The 20,085-nt window shown below is 39.8% G+C and overlaps 1 protein-coding gene across 1 annotated transcript; it reads left to right on the forward strand.

Annotated features, from left to right (window-relative positions):
• Positions 1 to 5,633: 5,633 nt before the first annotated feature.
• Positions 5,634 to 12,980, forward strand: tank (TRAF family member-associated NFKB activator). Its single transcript, XM_022218404.2, is given in 9 exon segments — positions 5,634 to 5,836; positions 6,732 to 6,873; positions 7,109 to 7,217; positions 7,404 to 7,474; positions 8,226 to 8,284; positions 8,387 to 8,505; positions 9,071 to 9,400; positions 9,403 to 9,461; positions 10,100 to 12,980. Coding segments are annotated over 8 exon segments (1,017 nt in total). The 5' UTR covers positions 5,634 to 5,836; positions 6,732 to 6,774; the 3' UTR covers positions 10,271 to 12,980.
• Positions 12,981 to 20,085: the final 7,105 nt, after the last annotated feature.

Raw genomic sequence — 20,085 nt, forward strand, 5'->3', positions numbered from 1 at the left:
CATCTTGTAAACAGCTGAAGAAGCTCAGATCAGTCCAACCATCTCTGTTAATCAGAATCATAAGATCCGCCTTCTATAAAGACCACTACAGAAATCAGTTTTAGGATGCACTATAATCCACAAAAAACATGATTGACACTGTTTACAATGCCAGATAACTTGTAGCATGAATCCATGTTGTTTTTCCTGTTGCTTGTAAAAAAAAAAATGTCTATCTGGAGCCCAAGTCTCCAACTGATAAAAATTTAATGAGCTAGAATAGTAAGGAGCATTAAAGAACTCTTTATGTGAGCTGAAATGCCCACAGGTCGCCCAGGGACTTTCTTAGGCCTCCTTAACCTCATTTACCCATTCACTTCTGTAAATTCTCCCCATTTACATTGACTTTTTGTCCTATTTTACCTCACAAAACAGCATAAGTGAAGTGTATGCTGCCCAGTAGGACTATTAACATTTAGTTGATAGGTTGAATATTGTCAGTTCCTAAAATAATGGCAAAATCACCCAATACCAACACCAGTCATCCGATGTGTATTTAATATTTAGTCAGGAGCAAAGAACACATACTGTATGTAGGATATTACAATGATAAAATTAAAACCCAGCTTTTTGCATAGTGTGTTCCTGTATTCAGAATACTAATACTGTGGGAAAATGTGTTAATTCTTCCCACTTTTCCCATGAAGGCACAGTTATTCAAATATTCCCATCACATCCATATCAGCTGAATCTTGCCCTCCATGGGAACACACACCATCGCGACTGTCCTTTGCCACATGACTATCGATTTTGAATGTCCAAAATGCCTTATCTTATGCTGACAAATTAAAAATCAATGCATGTGTTTGAGCAAAGCCAGATAATAGATTGCTAGCTCACCTGGACTGAATGTTGCTTAAAATAAGCACTGACATACATTTAAATAAGCTAAAATATGATTTAATTACAAGATTGTTTAAAAATGTGTCATCAGAAGTGGCACATGCTTTGATTTTTATTTTTTATTTTTTTTACCAAACTGTTTAAGTGACACTTGGAGAAAATAAGGACATACAGTATGCTGGATTAACCCTACTGATAGTACATTTAGTTTGATTCAAGCTTCTTAACTTGCACAAAGTGCAAACTACATATTGTTCAATGGGAGGTTTGTGGTTTAGCTCGTATGCACAGGAACAAGGAGACAACTTCCTCTTGCTATCAATCAGGAAACTCTATAAGCAGGCAGGAAAGTCTTCTTGCAGTATTTCTGTATTCAAAACTGTTATGAGCAACATCTCATTTAGGTCGCAGTTGATGCAGAAACAAGTACTGGGATGTACGACTCGATGTTTCTGTTGGAGCTGTTGTCTGTTAGTGATTCTCCCAGGGATTTGGTATATTATATCTATAAATCCTTTAGTCTCCATCAGGTCTTTTAAAGTCCTCGCAGCTGACAATCATAAAGGGCCCTGTAAATATTGGGACTATAATGACTAATTCTCCGAACTACAGAATCTTCTCAGAGATTTTCAACATATTCATTCCCACCCCACCATCTTCAAATAGCAGGAAGCCCCTGAGGCAAGAGCCACATTCAAAACAGTATTGTCTGCAGCTTTAGCTTCTGATGGAAAATGGCTCACTGGTCTGCTCTGATGTTTTACACACCTACTTTCGCACATTTCAGGAAAAAGCATACACACATGCTTCATAGATGAGATAGCTAGTTTAAACAATGTGCCTTGATTGATTAAATTACACAATACCATGCATTTTTAGGAAGAAAAAATGGGGCATTGTTGTTGCTATTGGCACGATCATTTTCCTTCCCTTTCTAGTTTGTGGGTCTCCTGACAGCCAGGTTTTCTTTTCACTCTCCTTCACCTCTCCCCGGGCTGCTGAAATCTGATCTGTGTGTTTCCCCTACATTCCTCCTCTCCCCTCCTCCCACTGCATGCCAGAGTCCTTAGCTCTGCCCTCTGTCTGATCTCAGGTTTCTGCAGACCTACAGCAGATTGTTTATTTTCCTCGACATGGAGGAAACATGGATGGACCCTTCACTGGCTCAGGATTTACTGCTGAGCCAGGCTCCAGTGTGCTGTGTATTTAGAACACCCCCCTATAACAGCTTGCCTAGTATCCTTTTCACCACTGACACATCACAAAGGGCAATGAGATTGTCCACCTCGGGAATATAATGTTAGATGATTTCATCAGCTACGGCACCAGGGTATCGTGCATACGAATAATCTTTTGATCCTGCTAATTGCGGAGATGTCAAGTATATGTAATTCAATGGAGCATATACAATATTGTCCTATAGTGAACAAAGGGCAAAAAAAAAAAATCCATATACCCAGGTGATGCTCGAGAAGGACAACACATCTCCCTAGACAGCATTTGTACTGAAATTTGAGGCCTCTCTGCACCTCTGATGCCCCCTTGTAAGTAGTGAGGTCAGAGTATATGGTAAAAATAGCTTTAGGACATCCATTTCTCAACACAAAAACATGTCTCTGCTCACTTTATGGCATACTGTATGTGCACCTTTGTATTCCTCTTCGACTTACTTTTCTTTCAGCATGTATGGGTTCGTGGAGCACACATATACTGTGGTCTTGCAATGCAGGAAATGCAGTTATGGTTGACGGAAATTCTTCACTGTGAAATGCGAGATAAATGACGGCGTGCACGTCTTTCTGCCTATGTGCCTAGAAAACAGTAATGCATTGTGGAGCCCTGTGGAGGCAATTGTGATTTATGGGTTGCATAGGGGGAGAGTGAATAAAGTGCGTTAAGTACTTACTTTGGAGTAAGCAGCCAGAAAGAGAAAAAGAAATCCAACAGAGCAGATATGAAAGGGAAGAGAGTCCGTCTCATCATGTTTGCCGTCATCTTTAGCGTGGTTTATTCTTACTCGGACGCGCTGTGCAGAGTTGGTGAAGAGCAAAGAATACATTGCTGTAATATTTCAGTTGCTTTTTGATGTTTTCTGTAACATATTAATGCCTTGAACAGCCAGTCGAGTCATAGAATTTCCTCCTTAGGAAATATGAAGAAAATGAGAATTGAGGACTGAAAAGAAAGAGAAAATGGTACTTGAGGTGAATGATTATGTGGTCATTGAAATGACTCATGTGCCTTACTCAGTGTTCTGTAGTAACATCATTGCTTATCAGTATACCACAGCCTCAATGACTTTTTTTGTTTACAATAACCACAAGACAGGGGTTATGTCAGATTGCCATGAGTTCAAAGCAACCATGAAAAAATATGTGAAACCCCTAAGATGTCCTGGTGTTCTCTTTGAGGAAATCTTCGAGAGCTGAATCGGGGTTGTTTGTGGCACTTTGGGTCTGTAAGTCATTCTCGGGAGGAGCAGAGGTTGAGGTTTGGAATGTCAGCGAGGGTCAGAGATGAGAACCTCAGTAAAAAGGACTGAGGGAAATGACCCTTTATGGAGCCTGTTCACTGGAGCCCCACTGTGATGGACAGGTCACATGAAGGTCTGCACTAATTCATACTCAGACCGATGACGGAGACAAGAAATGCCCATGCGCTTCCCCTGCTCTGTCGTTTGTTGGCACCTCTGGATTAAATCAGAGACCGAGAAAGCTCATTTACCAAAACACATACTTCTGTAAAAATGTAAAAACTAAAGTGAAAGGCTAATTTAAATACAATTGGGAGCAAAAGTGAAACATCAGACCAGATACATTTTCTCACAGGAAAGAAGTGAAGATGTTAATCAGTAATTCCAGCATCAGGCCATGGTGAGGTAACACCCAGCTGTGTTAGAAACTCAGCTAATGAGGCATGAAAAACATCTCAGGAGATACTGACACGTGTCCATGAGTTCAGTATGTAAATTATATTTATACAGTGTGTATAGCCGCACATCATATGCCTCCTCTGTACTCTCAGGGTCTTCAGTAACCTCCAGTTGAAGAAGTGAAGAGGGCACATCAGCTCAAAAAGGCTCTCTTAGCTGCCATCTACTGGTGACTCTTCAAATGCTGGTATTTGTTCCGTAGCTTTTTGCTTGGGTCGGTCTGGGACGTGTGCATTTAGTCAAGGCCAAAGATAATGCAGATCTGAAATATGGAAAATGTATGAAACAGTGAGTGTTTGGAGAAATGATGAAGTATTAGTTGTCTTGTAACAGGAAGGACAGTAATCAATAATTCAGGGCACATCAATACTGTATGTTATTGCAGTATATGCTCATGCTTAAAACAAACAAACAAACAAACATACATCTATATTTCATATTGGATTATAAATATCTGCTTTAACTCTGTCTATTGCATAATTGTTGTCCCATATCTAACTGAATTTGTGTGTGACTTTGTGCGTGCACATCCTGTATATGTGCAAACAGTGTCCACGTTCTTATCTACAACATATATAGGTCTGCAATATACGTAAAGATGTGCATGTGTACATTTGTACCCATGTGTGTTTATATGTTTACATACTGTTCATTTAAATTTGTCTTTAGTGGTAAAAAGTTAGACCAAATTAACAAAAACTACTGAAATATAGTGAACTACCTACTGGGGCCTCTGAGGGCTACCTAGTTGTTATTCCACACTTAGACCTATATGTATATACTTATATCATCTATACATATGTTTTCTATGACTTTTGTAATGCATTTACTGTTGAAGGCTGGTCTACCCACTAAGCAGGCTAAGCAAACAAATGCCCAAGTGCCCCAGGCCTCCCAAAAGACCTTCACAGCCCCAAACTTATTGCATATCAGTTTAATTAAATGCACATTTGTTTACTGATTGGAACACTAAACTACAATATCAGCTACAGCATTCTCTGCCAAATTATGCTGATACCCTGTCATGTTTATAGGCTCGTGCTCTTATAGTATGGTGCCATAAATAAAGTGATGTTTAATAAAATCACTCCAAAATAAGCCTTTTATATGCATGGTAGAACCTAATTGTCCCCTCTTTACACAACATTTGTACACCCAGTTGCAGCAGGAAACTCTGAACTGTGAACCTTCTGATCTTGTAGCAAGTAGATTCTACTTTTAGCTCCTGTTCACAACAGGGAGCACTGAACTGCAGTTCTTAGCTCTATTTATTACTTATTGTTTCTGCTGCAGAAAGCTACTTTAATCCCTATTTTACATGCAGTGCTGCAGTTCTTTTGTGTTAATTTTGTAACATATAGCTCAGCCCTTTTACTATTCTTTTTTTTTTATAACAGGGGGCACTGAACAGCAATTTCTAGGGGACCAAGCTACTCACTCACATTTTTTTATATGAATTGGTGTCTGGTTCTTTTATGACACATGTTCTGTGTTAGTGATATGTGTATTCTCTGTATTTCTTGTGTTGATCTTGGTGGGATTTCAAATTCATTCCTCTACATAGCTATATGCTGTGTGTAAAACTGGGATGTCAATAAAGTTGACTGGATTTGATGCCTGATACAGATCCGTTTCGCTAAATCAAGCAGTAAATCAGTCACACTTGTTAAATAGTGTAAGAAATAAGATTTTGGAAAGTAAAAACAAAAGAGCACAGCATTGCTGAAGTTTGGGGACAGTTTTTCTGTGCACAACAGTCGGTTTGCAGACGCGTAGGCTGGAAGAACCCTGAACCAGCGCCGCTCCGAGCTGCGCGCTGATTGGTCCGCATCGAGTAAAGGCGGAAGTCTACAGAGCAGGGGGATTCCCCGAGGGAAGTTCCCAACTCTACCAGGCTATGTAAAACATACATTATTGCCATATCCTCTCCGGAGCTTCGTAACTCTGCATCTGAACATTTGAGGACGACGCTGCGGTGTTGTCGAAACATTAAATTCGACTTTTTCAGTTACTCGAATGAAGGTAAGGAAGACGCGCTTTCTGTGAGCGAGGCAAACTGAGATGTGGACTTCTTGCTAGGTCGCTTTTTTATCAAACACCGGTTGAATGAGCTATGGCTAAGCAGTTTAATGAATACGGAACTGTGTGTAGAAGGTTTACACTTTAAAATGACTCTCTGTTGCGTCTCAGGTAGCGTTATTGTCGTTTTTCTAACTCAGTCAGTAGCTCATAGTGCTGCTCCAGGAGCTGCTACTGTGTAGTATCACTTTCAGGTACTGTGTTACTATGACATTTACTAAGAACATTGCTCAATAATTGATGAGCAGCTCTTGGTGAGACTGCCACCAGCCTTATTTCTCAAGCATCATCTGAAACAGCTTTTTCACAGCTGTAAATATGGAGCTACATTTGTTCCAAAATTGTTAATATGTTGTCTGAACTTCAACCCTAACAAGAAAGGACAATTTAAGCACTGTCTGTGTTTGTAGGCTTGTACTTTGTGGGGCAGTATGCAACTTAATTTATTTGTCATCATTCATCATCACCATTTCTTACAGAACTAGAAAGAGGTATATGTGGTTGAAATGTGAATAGCTTTTTTTTTAAATCCACCAGACCTGCCAATAGTTTTTGCTAATAAGCAGATATTTTGAAGTTTGTTGGCTCAGGTTTGTCATTGGATCAGTATCTTATTTTAAATCAGCCAAATAATTTGGCAGCCTTGTTAGGATTTATTAACTTTCCTTATTGTTGTTTTAAGCCTGTGGAGACAAATTGTTTGTAGAAACATTATAAAACAAGTAAAAAAGTTGCAATGTCTGTGTGTTTTTAACGACACAAAGTAGTCTTTAAGAGTGTGTCTCATTTGTAAGTAATTGTTTGTACATTGTGAGACATTGTGTAATTTTCCTCTTAGGGCTCATGTCTGCTGTGTCAGTGATGAATGTGGAGCACAAGGCATGGAAAGGAACATCGCAGACCAGCTCAACAAAGCTTTTGAAGCTTATCGCCAGGTCTCCATCGAAAAGGACAATGCCAAAAAGGAGCTGCAGAAAATGGTAATGACAAGAAAACAGCTTTTTCAGATTTTTCACGAACAGATATAGCATAAATAATGCTTCACAGAGTATATCGGATTGTCACCTTTGCTTGAAAGTATGTTTGCTCCTTTTTTGCTGGTTCAATAGCATGATTATTGCTTATATCTGTATCGTTTAATGTGTCACATGTTCCAGCAATGACCCGGCTGGATGTACACGTTCCAGAAAAATAACAGAAACCTCATTTTTACAGACTGAATATTATGAGCAATACACTCAAGAGCTTCAGAAGCAGATAGAAGACCAGCAGCGGTTGATTACAGAACTGGAAGCAAAGTTGTCAGCAACAAGGCAACCATCAGGTTAGTGAAATGTGCTAGATGATCTCTCAGCTTGAATGCTGACAAGGTCATTTACTCCTGCGCTGCATCGCAATCTGGGCATTGAAATATAAGCAAATTGGAACGGATCTGAATTTCTGCTGAGTCAGTTTGATCTGGTTTTACCTCCTGTGCAAACTGTTCATTTTCACTGTTTTGGATTCTTAGGAGAGATGAAATGTGAGCCTTGCAACCATCTCCTTGATGGGGCCAGGACTTGTAGGAAAACACAGTATCCGGTATGTTCACAGTTATGCTCTTTCCACAGCAAGCAATGTGAAAACAGCAGTATGATGGCTTTCAAAACAGGCCTCCCCCCCCCATGAATTTAAGGATGTGCATACATACAGCTTCCTCTCACATACATAGACGGTGAAGACACTTCTGCATAAATTTACTGCACATGTGTCAGTGCAGAAGCATGTTGTAATGCTGGTGCCAAGTGGGTATTGCATCAGTTATGAAGCTTAAAATGTTGTTTATCCATATGCGATCCGTATTGGTTAAACTTTTAGGCGTTTTCTTTGTGACTGTAAGGTCACAAGCACAAACACGGCATTTTATTCTCTTTCTGAAAGCAGTTTGCAGTTGCTTTTAGGATATTGAGAGGACAATCAGTTCTTGTTCTAGTTTACATAAAAAGGGAATCTCCAAACATTTTCATAATTTCTCCATGCTTCCGATGATTTATTTTCCTATTATACAAGCATTCGATGTGGCCTGCATTGCTGCTGTAATAGTATCCACCCTCTGTTTTTCTCTGCACACAGTGTATGCACTTTTACCTCACCAGATGGTGCTAGAGGATAATATCGCTGCACCGTTCAGCAGCCTGAGCTTTGCTGCTATTATTTAACCAACCAGCAAATATTTTTTCACCAGTGAATATAAATCTGTGATGTATAAATAGAACTGCAGATGTATCAACAATATGCTCTTGGATAATTGTTGTTAATTATCACTATAAATTTAATGTGTCTTTTTTTCCAGGAGAATATGGGCACTGTTGCTGTTGCTCCCACTTTGCCAGTCAACAGCAGCGTTGACTAGTATGTGTCTCTCCTTGCAAGACTTTACAAAAAAAGCAAATCATGGACATTGCAGTTTAAGAATGGATTTTTCCCCTCACGCTCTATTTATGTATTTGTCAGTCAGGACATGCTGGAAGCATTTGAAGCAATTCAAGGCAAATTCCGACAGATTCGGTCTTTAACAAGAAGACAAAAAGACCACCTAAAAAGATTCCATGGAGGAAATGATACATCAAACGGTATTATTAATATTTACTACATATTACCTTCTGTTTTGCACTGTCTGAACCTAAACACTTTTGTTTTCTTAATTCAGTCTTTTTTAAAGTAAAGGTGTCAAATTCGAATAGGTTTGTGTATTTTGTAACAGCTTATGACTTTACTTTTGCTTTGTTCTTTAATGAGATAACAACACTTTGATTAGGACTGTACATGAATGCCTGATTGCCTTTTTGAACCATGACTGGCCACCTCTGAAAATGTAATGTGGATAAACAAATTTAATAATTCCACTGAGAAATGCAGGATGTTGGCTTTGGATAGTAGCTGTGTAATTTATAATATAGCTTGGATCTTCAAATATAAATTTAAAGTATGAGAAAATATTTTATTAATTTAAATATGTAGAATGTATCTGATTATTGAGACTATTATAGGAATGATGTGCAGCTATTGTTCTGTGTGCAGCTTGTGAGAATGGGGTCAAGTTTAAATGTCCTTAAAGCCAGACTTGGATTACATCTGCATGTTGACAGGAGAATGAAAGAACTGTGTAAAATGTCATATTTTTTGTCCGTCCGACAGATCAGCGGTTCTCCATGCCCATCCAGTGCACAGATCGTACCGCAGAGGCAGAGAGACCCTTTTCCACAGCTCTGAGATCAGCCGCGGATATCCTGCCTGCATCTCTAGCGTCCCGCGGCGCCAGCCAGGAGGACAGGGACTTGGTAGACTCTCTCACCAAACTCAGTGTCAAATTCCCACCCTCTGCAGACAGTGAATATGACTTCCTGAACAGTGCTCCGGAGCGACACATTGGTCTGACCATGCCCATGAAGCGGCCTCTCACTAGCGTCTCCTCCACACTGACAGAGGAGGAGCCCGTGGAACTGCCCATGCCTTTTGTCTACCCTCCATCCCCTCCCATTCAACATCATCCTCGCTCTCCCAGGAGAGTGTGCGGGGACCCCAGCAGGTGAGAATCACAGGAGAAGGTCTGAGAAAACTAGTAGCAAATTATCAGTTTCTGATTGGTCTTTGCTAATGGAGGAGTGAAACAGTGTGAAGTCCAAAAATATCCCTTTGGCTAAACTTGAAACGTATTACTGTGTAGTGTGTGCTGATTCTTTTTTTACTTAAGCATGGATGCTCTGGTTATATTTGGCATCTTTGCTGGAAAGTGCGAGCCAGATGGAAGCACATTACAGTGTCTGAATCTGATGAAACAAATATGATGGTTAAGAGGGATTTTATTGCTGATGTGTATAAATGCCTAAGAAAAAATTGTGAATGACCTGCAGTAAGATCTAAAAGCTGGTCCAGTTTTCTCATTATATGGCTCAATATCTGGATACCACCAACATGGGCGTTTACTATAAGAATGATTGTTTTGATACTTTGGAGGAACACGTAAATATTAAGGTAATTAAACACTTGTGAAAAGCATTTTGCATTTGCTGCTGCTGAGTGTTCAGACTATGTATTTGTATTCTTAAAAGCAACAGATACTTCAACTTTAAGGCCCAGTGGTGCAGCATGTTTTAATAGAGTCGTTGTAGGGGTTGTTTGGAGCATAAATCCTATTTTTTTTCTTTGGTCCATCCTGCTCTGCAGCCTCTCTGGAGCCCTGAGCTGTGTGATGCAGTTGACGTGGGGACAGAGCTGGCGACGCCTCAAAGCAGCAGTCCGGATAAATGTGCTTTCTGCCATGCTGTGGTTCCTCAGGACCGAATGAACAGCCACCTCTACTTGCATTTCTCCCCTAAGAATGAAGCCGACGATTGACAGTGGAAACGGAGACTGATGGGCGAACGCCTCAACTACTTCAAGACTTTACTGTTTTCATGGTCTAGTCCTGCCTGCCATGAAGTACATGCGCTGTATTGGATTTGAAATGACACTGCAATAAGACTTGAATCCATTTATTTAAGACTGAAGAATTGATGGTACACTTTCTTGCCCATTATATTTTTCTAATATCACGCTGAGATTTTACAATGATGCATATGGAGCAAATAAACCAACATTTACTCTTGCAACAATTTTTAGCATTTGGATTGTTTTCAAACGTGCAATTGTAATAATATATAACAAGTTGGCATGCCAGCAAATGCATCAATACCTAAATAGCTACATTAGGTTTATTTTTTTTTACATTTTATACATTTTTATTTGAAAAAATTCAAAACAATTTCCGTCTAAAGACTGATGGTAGTTGATGCATTAGAATTTGCAATATTTTCTACAGAAGCACTTTGCCCCTCGTTTATGTTGGCTTTGGGATTTTATATATCATTAAACAACCATATGTTATGTAAAGGAAATGCCAGCTATATGCACCAAACCATGTCAACTATTCTTATGCTTTTTAAGAATGGTTGACATGTTGATTAGCACTATTTCCAGCTGAATTCCCTTTGTTCCTCTACTTTCAATACGTCAATCATGATAATTTGAAACAGCTGTAGTTCATCCTTGGTTTCGAGATATTTCCAACTTCGAAATCGGTTTAAAAGTTAGTATGCCATGTGCTCATTAAGATTATCTCCACAAAAATCATTGTTCAATTAGATATCAAATTAGCTTGCTGGCTGTTTAGATGTGGTTTTTATCTCAGGCAGCTTTTGACTGTATTTATGTCGGCACAGTATGAGGATTTTACTCCAGTTGTGCTATTTAAAGAAATAATTGTAGGTATGCCAGATCTAAATTACATTATGAGCAACACTGTAAAAAAAATGGAAAACTGACAATTTCATGACATTTTAAAGCGATTTCACAGTGAAACATGAGAATAGTAATTTGTAAATAGAATGCTCACTGTGTGTCAAGTGCACATTTCACTGTGTGTACGTTACCTGTTGTTTGACTAAATCTGAGTCTCCTAAACAGTAGCATCGACTTCCGACTTCTGCAGCATTTGTTCACACCTTCACGAGAAATTGCCGTGATTTTCACCATTCGGTGTGATGATGTTTGAAGAAACGGGGACGCTGTGTGTTGGAACACTTTGTTGTGCAGTGAGGCCCTTGCAGACCTTCAGCATTGGGCTGGTAACACTTGCGCTGGGTAGATGAGCTGGTGTGAAGACGACAAACAGCATTTTTTTTTTCTCGTCTTTACAAGCGCTGAGTACTACTCATTTCAAATAATCAAATATCCTCGAATAGACTGATTGATTTCTGAACTGATATTTGCCGCTGGGTCTTTCTCCGTCCTTCATGAATAGATCAGAAGGGTGTAAAAAAAATGTCACTTTATAATTCTGTCAACTATATTCAACTAATGAGTCATTAGGCTAACATAGAGCACTACTCAAGCACATTATCTACTTAAATGCAAGTAGTGAAAATACATGCCATTTGGTGGATATACAAAGGTGAAAATTACATATTGATCTAATGTAATGTGCAAATCATAATTCCTGTTTATTTTGGAGTGACATAAACCAAATAATTCTGCATTTCACCTCATCATGAACACTGAGGGGAGAATTTATTCAGATTTTTTTTGGCAAATACATATCCCTAATGATCCTCTCTGGTTAATCTGTGAACAGTCGAACATTGTGCAGCCTGCATGCTTTTCTCTCCGGGATCATGAACAGCTGCTTGCTCATAATTATGTTGTCATTCATTGTTATTTGGAAGAGGAAACTCGTACTGACAGCTAGGGTTTTTTTTATGTGTGTGTATTTCCGTACACTATATTTACTTGTGTATACAGTAATGTGAACAGTTTGGTTAAAATTCCACTTTAGCTCTAAGGCTTTAGCTCTAGTTATTGCTATCATTCTCAGTGGAGTATAAGATCCATCTTTGTCCTTGGGACATTTGCTACCAGAGCTGGTAGATTTGAGATTTAAGAGCTATAAAAAAATTGGACCAAAAAAAACGGAGAAGGATATGGATTGAGACGGAGAAGTAGCAGGCTGATTACAAGGTGTCAAAATTGCCAGGAGCAAGAAGGTGAAAGCAATCAGGGGTGAGAAGAGTGCAGCATTCGTGAGGGGCAACTAATTATCCATCTCATTTGTGGAGAGAAGCATTTGAGGCAGCTCTAGCCCACTGAATGGTGACAGATTGGTGCGGAGGAGAGGGGAGGTGTTAGAACAATGGAGCCCAGCTCACCATCATTACTGCATGCTAATCAGCAGCGCTTCTGCACCGCCAGTCGGTGCTGCAGAGAGTTCGGGGAGACAGGGAAGTCACCGGCTTCAGGGGACTGTGGTCCGGAAGAGAGGGAGGAAACTGATGCATGGTTTAGCTGCTGGCACTCTACCACTTCTTATTTGAGCGTGTAGGTTATCCTGCAGAGACTGATCTCTGTGGTCTGTGTTATCAGCTTGCACTTGGAAAATGATTGCACTGGGAGTGATGAGAGTGTTTTTCTGTACATTGAGTGGAATATGAGCTCACTATGTGGTGTAATGCACATTATACATGTGGAGAGTGTCATTAAAAGTTTGAATAATAAATAGGAAGCAGCAGAATAAGTTTTTGTGTTTTAGTGTAACTTTATGGCTGCTACTGTACATAAGCTACAAAAGTCTCAATGATATTTTACAATTGCATACTGTGTAAAAGGTATATTGAAGTCAGAAGGATAAAAATTAACACAGAAAAAAAGAGAAATGTTGAAAAATAAACAGTAAAAGCATAGCAGCAAGCATATAAATAGATCTTATAAGAAAAAAAGAACCAAAACACTACATTAGGTGTTTTTTTTAAGTGTTTTATTGTAAATTTTATAAAAGTCATTGATTTAAAAAAATGAAACTAATTGGATTTAGCATTACTGTATCCTGAAAATGACATGCATATAACAAATCAAGTTTATTTATGTGCAGAATATCTCTTAGGGTGCCACTTGCTCCGTGTTTAGAGTGAATTAAATATCATATCTGCTTACAAACAGTGCTGATAGAAACAGTGATAGTATTGGTGGAGAATGCAGTTATGGATTTTTGGTTTTGGATAAGAACATCCAAAAAGCTGCATTCGCTGATTTGTTGATTTAATAAAGCACTGTTAAATTACTGTGCAATCCAGATGTGCACCAAAAAACAGCCCCAAAACCTAAAACAAAGTAGGCAAACCACACTGAAACCTGTTGGTATGTAAAAAAAACCCAGCTTGACAGGCCTAAATACAAAGAGTCACAGTGGACAACTAATTTTCTACTGCTTCTGATGTTTGTTTACACTGATAATGGTCACAACACTACAAACCCCGATATAAATGAAAGGAAAGAAAATATTTTCAATCATCTTTTATAAATATCTGTTTATTGGGGGGGATTTTCAGTCTTTAATTCAGCTCTAACAAGCCTACATTTTCTTTACTAGCCAGTAATTGGGTTATAATTGTGGTAGACGATGGACAGACGAGGCATCATTCCACTAAATCATTATTTTCAACAGTTACTCTTTAAAATGTTGAAGCAGTGTTTGTTAGGTTGTGTAACTGCCAAGAAAATATAACTCAAGTGGGAAAAAAAGAGATTGTTAAAGGGTTTAATCAAATGGAAACACAACAGAGAGCTAGCAAGTGGATTAAGGTCACATGGCTAGAATGCCCTCTTCACATCAGTGTCATCTAGATAATTAACAACTTAGGAGAGAAGCATATTCAACTGCCCGTGCACTGGTCACCGTTGGCATGAGAGACTGCCAACTCTCATGGCGTTGCGAGCTGAGAGTATCACCTCACAGTTGTCTTGCCATGCGTTGGGCTCCTATTGCTCTCTGTGCAGAAGTGGTGGAGCTGACTTTGTGTTCGATTAAATGTGTTGAAGCCATCGTTGCCTGTGCAAAGTCTCAGAACAGTCCCCTCTCCATTGTGTTTGTTTCAGTGCTGGTCTGAGAGCCCTGATTTCTGGAGCAGAGATTTGGCAGTCACAGCAAGTGATGACAGAGGCAGTGGTGAGATCGCACCCAGAACCCCAAAGGAGGCTCACATTTCAGGCGGATGAGAGGTCCATTCAATACACAAAACACAAAAGCACTGATCAGTGGAGTTTGATGATGCCATTGTTCTGAAATTCACATTGTTCAGCCACCACATCGAAGACTGCTTTTATTTTCTAACTCGTGGAGGGCTGGAGTGTTGATATTTGTACACTTCTGAACTTTTTGAAGACATTTGGCTGCCAATTTGAAATTGCTGTACAACCGAAAGTCTGGCTCTCGAGATGTCATCCCCCTGTTTTTTTTTATTGTCACAGTTAAATCAGTGTAGGTTGTTTTTCTTCTTGTCACATGGGGGTGGGATTGAGCATGGGGATGTTTGCGGAATGGTAACTCGCAATTCAAGGGTTAAGGCAGCATGAAAGAATCCATTCTCGGTTTAATGACCTAGCCTTCCTGGGCGAGGACGACAGGGAACATGCTCTTGACTTGTACTGAATTTGCCAATTAACACCTCCAATAACAGGCTGCCTCTGAACATCACCAGTGTAGAGAAAGGAGGAGCAACTCCCATGCTTTGTTTTTCAGCCTCTGATCCTGTAATGTTGATGTCTGTGATTTCTTCATATACAGAGTATTATTTTTGCCTTATACACCGTTTGGTAAATTTGAGTAGAGTTCTGTATGAATTGTTACAAAGGCTTTAAGATAATCACTGAGCTGTTTAACTATCAGACTGACAATGAAGTTGGAAATATTTTATTTTTCCACCTGCTGCTTGAATCTTTATGCAGCTATTGGGCATTCTATTTTTCGCACACAGCCATATGGCCATGTGCAGCTTCAATTAGACACATGGCTGGTATCTAAGATACACTGTGCTTGATTTGCTTTGTCCCTTCTTATTGTTGTAGATGAAAATACAAGACAACAGTGCTGTCCTTGATAGATATATCAGGAAAAGATCTTTTCCTCCAAATAAGGTCCCCAGTCTAGTCACCCCTCTGGTTTCACACATGCTTATCAGACTCCCAAACAACACCTAGTACAGGTGTGAATATCAAAATCCCCAGTGAAAATCACAGTGGGTACTCTCATGTTGTCTTTGCAGTCCTCTTACATACAGCAGTGGCTTTTGCATTGGGGCTGAGATGCTGCTGGCTAACAGCAACTGCAGAAACACCTTTGGCTAAGTGTAAGGTGGACCTCCTTGCATCAAATGCGCTTAATGACTGGGGAAAAAAACACCACACAGATCTAATTGAAAAAGGTGCTTAAGTGTACAGTAGCTGGTTATTGCCCAGCACAATCACACCATAACACAGTACTTTCGCGATTCATTAGCAGGTACTTTCACAATATACAATAATTGAAAGATGACTGCATAATTGATAGCAGTTCACACCATAGGGAAAGTGCAATGATCCATCTAATGATAGCAATAGAGTGTAGTGGGTTGGGATGGAGATGATACCACTTGAGGTGTGAGCTTGTGTACATTTGTGACGAGAAAGGCCTTGTCCCAACACTTTGTCAACATAACAGATACAAACACTGCGAAGATGTTAGTCATATTCACGTTAACAGGACTAAAGAGATTCACAATGTACCTCTTCAAGGTTAGCAGATCACAGCTCTTATTCTCATGCTTACCACCTTAGTGTCATGTGTAGAAGAATATGAACCTTGTTAGAGATGCTACATACAAATCAATTCATTTATTCAGTGTTAAGAAACCATCTGGCTTGATCAGAGCTGAAAGTCATCCTGGCAGGCCAGTTTCCTGACTGACACCTCATAGAATTAGTGGGAGGACGGCTTAATTTGCTGCCTTTGCTCAGCTCAGACTAAAACGGCTTATCGTCTCGCTGTACTCTAAGCTCAGATATGAACTGAAAAGTCTTGCGCGAGCTCCGGTTACCTCAAGTCTTTGTTACAGCATCGAACAGATTCAGCATATCTGGTTGTTTATTAGTCTTATATAGTGAGATATAACACTTTTTGTGTTCTCTTTGTGGAAGCTGTGAAAATGGCACGCCATATGTAATACACTTGCTTGCTGTTGGTCTTGCCAATTCCCCCAAGATTGGTAATTCTCGTGCCAGTGCTCACACTCTCTCTTTGTCCTTGTGATTTGATTGAGCTCGTTGGATTGGATGAGTTTCTTTTTGATGCTGTGTCTGGTGTTTAGTTGTTGATTTGATGTCACTCTCAGTCCGGTTAAAATAACCATTTGAACCAGAACATACGTGTTCAGCTGTACCTCCAACAGTTTTTTTCTTTCTTTTTTATATCCCTGAATTACACATCGTAAACATCCATCTAAAGCAAGTAAGGCGACAGATATAGATAAACCAAAGCATAGACCTGCATTGTTTTTTTTCTCTTCTAATTCTACACAAAACAAATTGGCTGCATATTTTGTTCACACCTTGTGTAACTTGGGGATAGCAGGCCCAATTCTCCCTCGTCATACCTGTGACAACAACCTGCAAAGTGCTCCCAGTGCCCTAATCTGCAAGGCAGAGACCTGCTGCTGCTGCTGCTGCATATGGATGTTTTTCTTTTCCGTAGATGCTTGTCCCTGTGGTTTTTACATTTACACACCCACCAGAATCACACAAGGTAAAAGAGAATATGCGAGTCTCACAAGCTACCATTTCTTTTTTTTTTTTCTCAAAAACATGTTCGGTAGAAAGCAATAAAGGCATACTGATGGTGTTTGATTTAGAAATGGCAGTCAGACCGTGATTTTAGCATCAACAGATGGCCAGTAGATTGGTTTAAATGAGTAACACCACTGCCTGCTTTAGAGTTGGCTCAAGTATTAGAGTAGTGTACTACTGTCTTATCATATCTCCTTGTGTGAATGATGATGTCACCACGATAGATGCTACTCAAGTGGGATCAGACCTACTCAGTGATGCCTGTAGAGACCAGCTCTGGGAGATCCCTGTCTGGCTGCATTATTCAACAATGCTCCTTACCTCTCCCAGGGAAAAGGGACTGTTGAATATTTGAAAGATAGGTTTGATTTTTTATTTAAGTGTATAGATGGAGATGGGTGAAGGGGGAAAAAAAATAGAGATAGTGCCAGTCGGTGCAGCCTGGATGGTCACCAAGGCAACTTGCCGAGTTTTTCCAACTGATCTACGGGACTTCTTGGCTGTATCACTGGGGGACGTTTTGGAAAAGTGTGCTACTTCGAGCGCCTTTTGACTGCGACTACGAGTTGACAGCTCATTGATCATTTCAGTTTCACAATTATGCGTACCAGTTAGTTTAGGATTTGATAGTCACTTAGACATGTGTCTGTCTTGTGGCTGCACCGGTAGCTGCTCTCATCATCACACCTTGCATTTTTTAGATCTCTGCTTCACGTCGTCATGTGCCGTTGTTAAAGAGTATGCTAAAATTCTGAAAAATAAGTAAAAGGTTCTGGGTCTCCTCTGGAATCCTGGGCTGTTTTGTTAAATTGAATGAATCAATATTTCAGTTGCAACATAAGAAAGGAAATCTGCTCATTGATAACATACCAGACATTGTGCCAGACAGTGATAGCCTATTTTCAAAACGGCAGCGTAAAAAAAAAAAAAAAAAAAAAAAAAAAATCATGGCTGCAGAACCACTGCTCAGATCCTGACGAGCCAAGCTGAGTATTGATCCATCTGGCTCTGAAGACACTGTCATGTCACCTTTGCATTTAAGTGTTATCTTGTCAGCTTCAAATGATCTAGCTGTCAGATCTGGAGAAAGCTGGCCTCTGTGATGTTGCTTTGTCTCTAATGTCCAGCTGTTGCTACAACAGTCTGTGCCAGCAAGATGTTCCAATCCACTGTTTACCTTCTTTTGTAAATGTCAGGATTTGTCTAATCTGCTAATATGCGGCGCTCCACTTTTATATGCCTTCATCATTTTACATTTTGTGTGTTTGCGCACCTGTTTCAGCAAATATTCATACAATATTTCCGCTTTACATGACATTTTGCTCTTAACTCCACATTTTCAGTCAGTTTTCATTTTACTCTGTCCTCGATGTCACCTATTCCCTCCGATAATTAAACAGACAGCTGATAATAAATGTTATCAGAAGCTCTGTAACAGCATAAACCAAGTGCAAATTGCTTCAAATTTGATTCATTTTTTTTTACATCAGACGAACGAATAGTTAAAGGGTGGGAACCCAGCCTTGTGGTAAAAGGGCACAAACTCTTTCAACCAAGGTGTGGTAACAGGGTGAAAATTTGAAAGCAAAAATTCCCTCCCTGCTAATGTACCCTACATCCCCCAAATGATAATGCACCCACTGTGTTGCGCTCACAATTTTGCTCCCTGCAACTGTTTTTAGTCATTCTATGATTTATCTTTTCCTTTTTTTTTCTTCTCTCTTACACGAATCAGTGTACGGTGTCCAATATCTAATTTAGTCCCAGTGTAGCGGCTTAGTTTCGTGGTCATTTCAAGTGGATCAGTTCCTAAAGGCTCTTGGAGATGCTGCAGGCCAGTGAGCGTGTTGGGCTGCTATAAAGGCAACAGTAGGACATCGGCCAGTAGTTCACACTTGTTGGAGTATACTGGTGAGGCTGTGAAGATGGATTCTTCCTTGAGTATACGGTACTGTCTGTATTTCTCATCTCTTTAATGATTGTGAAACAATGGCACTGTATTCTTTGCTCTATATCTTTTTTTTTTTGCAGCATACATAGTCCTTGTGCTCTTGCAGCTGTATGAATGGATTAAAAATTCAAACAACAAAACAATTTGATCACTGTTTATTCTACCTATGAGCCTTACTATTGGCAAAGTTGGTCAAGGAGATAAACTAGTCCCCATGTGTTTGTTTGTGACAGCCGAGACGTGAGTGGTGGAGACATAAATCATGTCAGATTTATTTTTCCTCTCAACTTGGAACATAGTTCTCTTCCCTGTAGAATTCAGAACTGATCATTAACCTTTCCTTTAGTTCCTTCCCTTGCCTGGTCACATTTCCTCTCTATTTGGTTCCTGGCCCCATATGCCACTTTCCTATTTCCTGCCTGCAGACAGCAGGGAGTAGCTCTATTATCACCTTCCTAGAGCTGTCTTTGAATGTGAGAGGCAATTCCATTTCACTCAGCCACGGGGAGGGGTAGGAGGAGGAGGAGAAAAAGCACACCATAGAGCACACAGAAATTGGTTTAGGTTTACTTCTTATAGGTGAACGTACGGCTGCTTTTGCTTTTTCGCTCTCAGATTTTAGGATTATAGACTGTGCTGCCAATGTGCAGGTTTTTGTGGCATACTTTGAAATCAGAGCAAAGGTTAAGTGCACCGTATCATGTCTGGCTGTTGTGTGAACACTTTATCCTCAACTCCATTTAGAAGTCACCTTTTGAAATATTAACAATCCTAAACCAGTTATATTACTCTGCTGTGAAGCTGTGCTAAACATATCCAATATGTCTCCAATGCTTCCCCTCTCCAGTGTGCTCACTACATTTTGCGACATTTTACTCGAAGCCTGTGTTATTTTTGGGCTTCCCTAAGTCTTATTCCAGCTTTTATCAGCGTCTAGTTCTTTGGAATGATAGGGCTCTTGACAATATTGCTCCTGGATAAATTAAACATGAGTTACGTAGAGTGATAATCTGTGGGCCTCTCTTTTCACACTGCATTCCCAATGAGCTGTGTGTTGGCCTGGTGTTGTTGCCTG

The sequence above is a fragment of the Acanthochromis polyacanthus genome, chromosome 14, assembly GCF_021347895.1.
Source record: "Acanthochromis polyacanthus isolate Apoly-LR-REF ecotype Palm Island chromosome 14, KAUST_Apoly_ChrSc, whole genome shotgun sequence".
NCBI lineage: Eukaryota > Metazoa > Chordata > Actinopteri > Pomacentridae > Acanthochromis > Acanthochromis polyacanthus.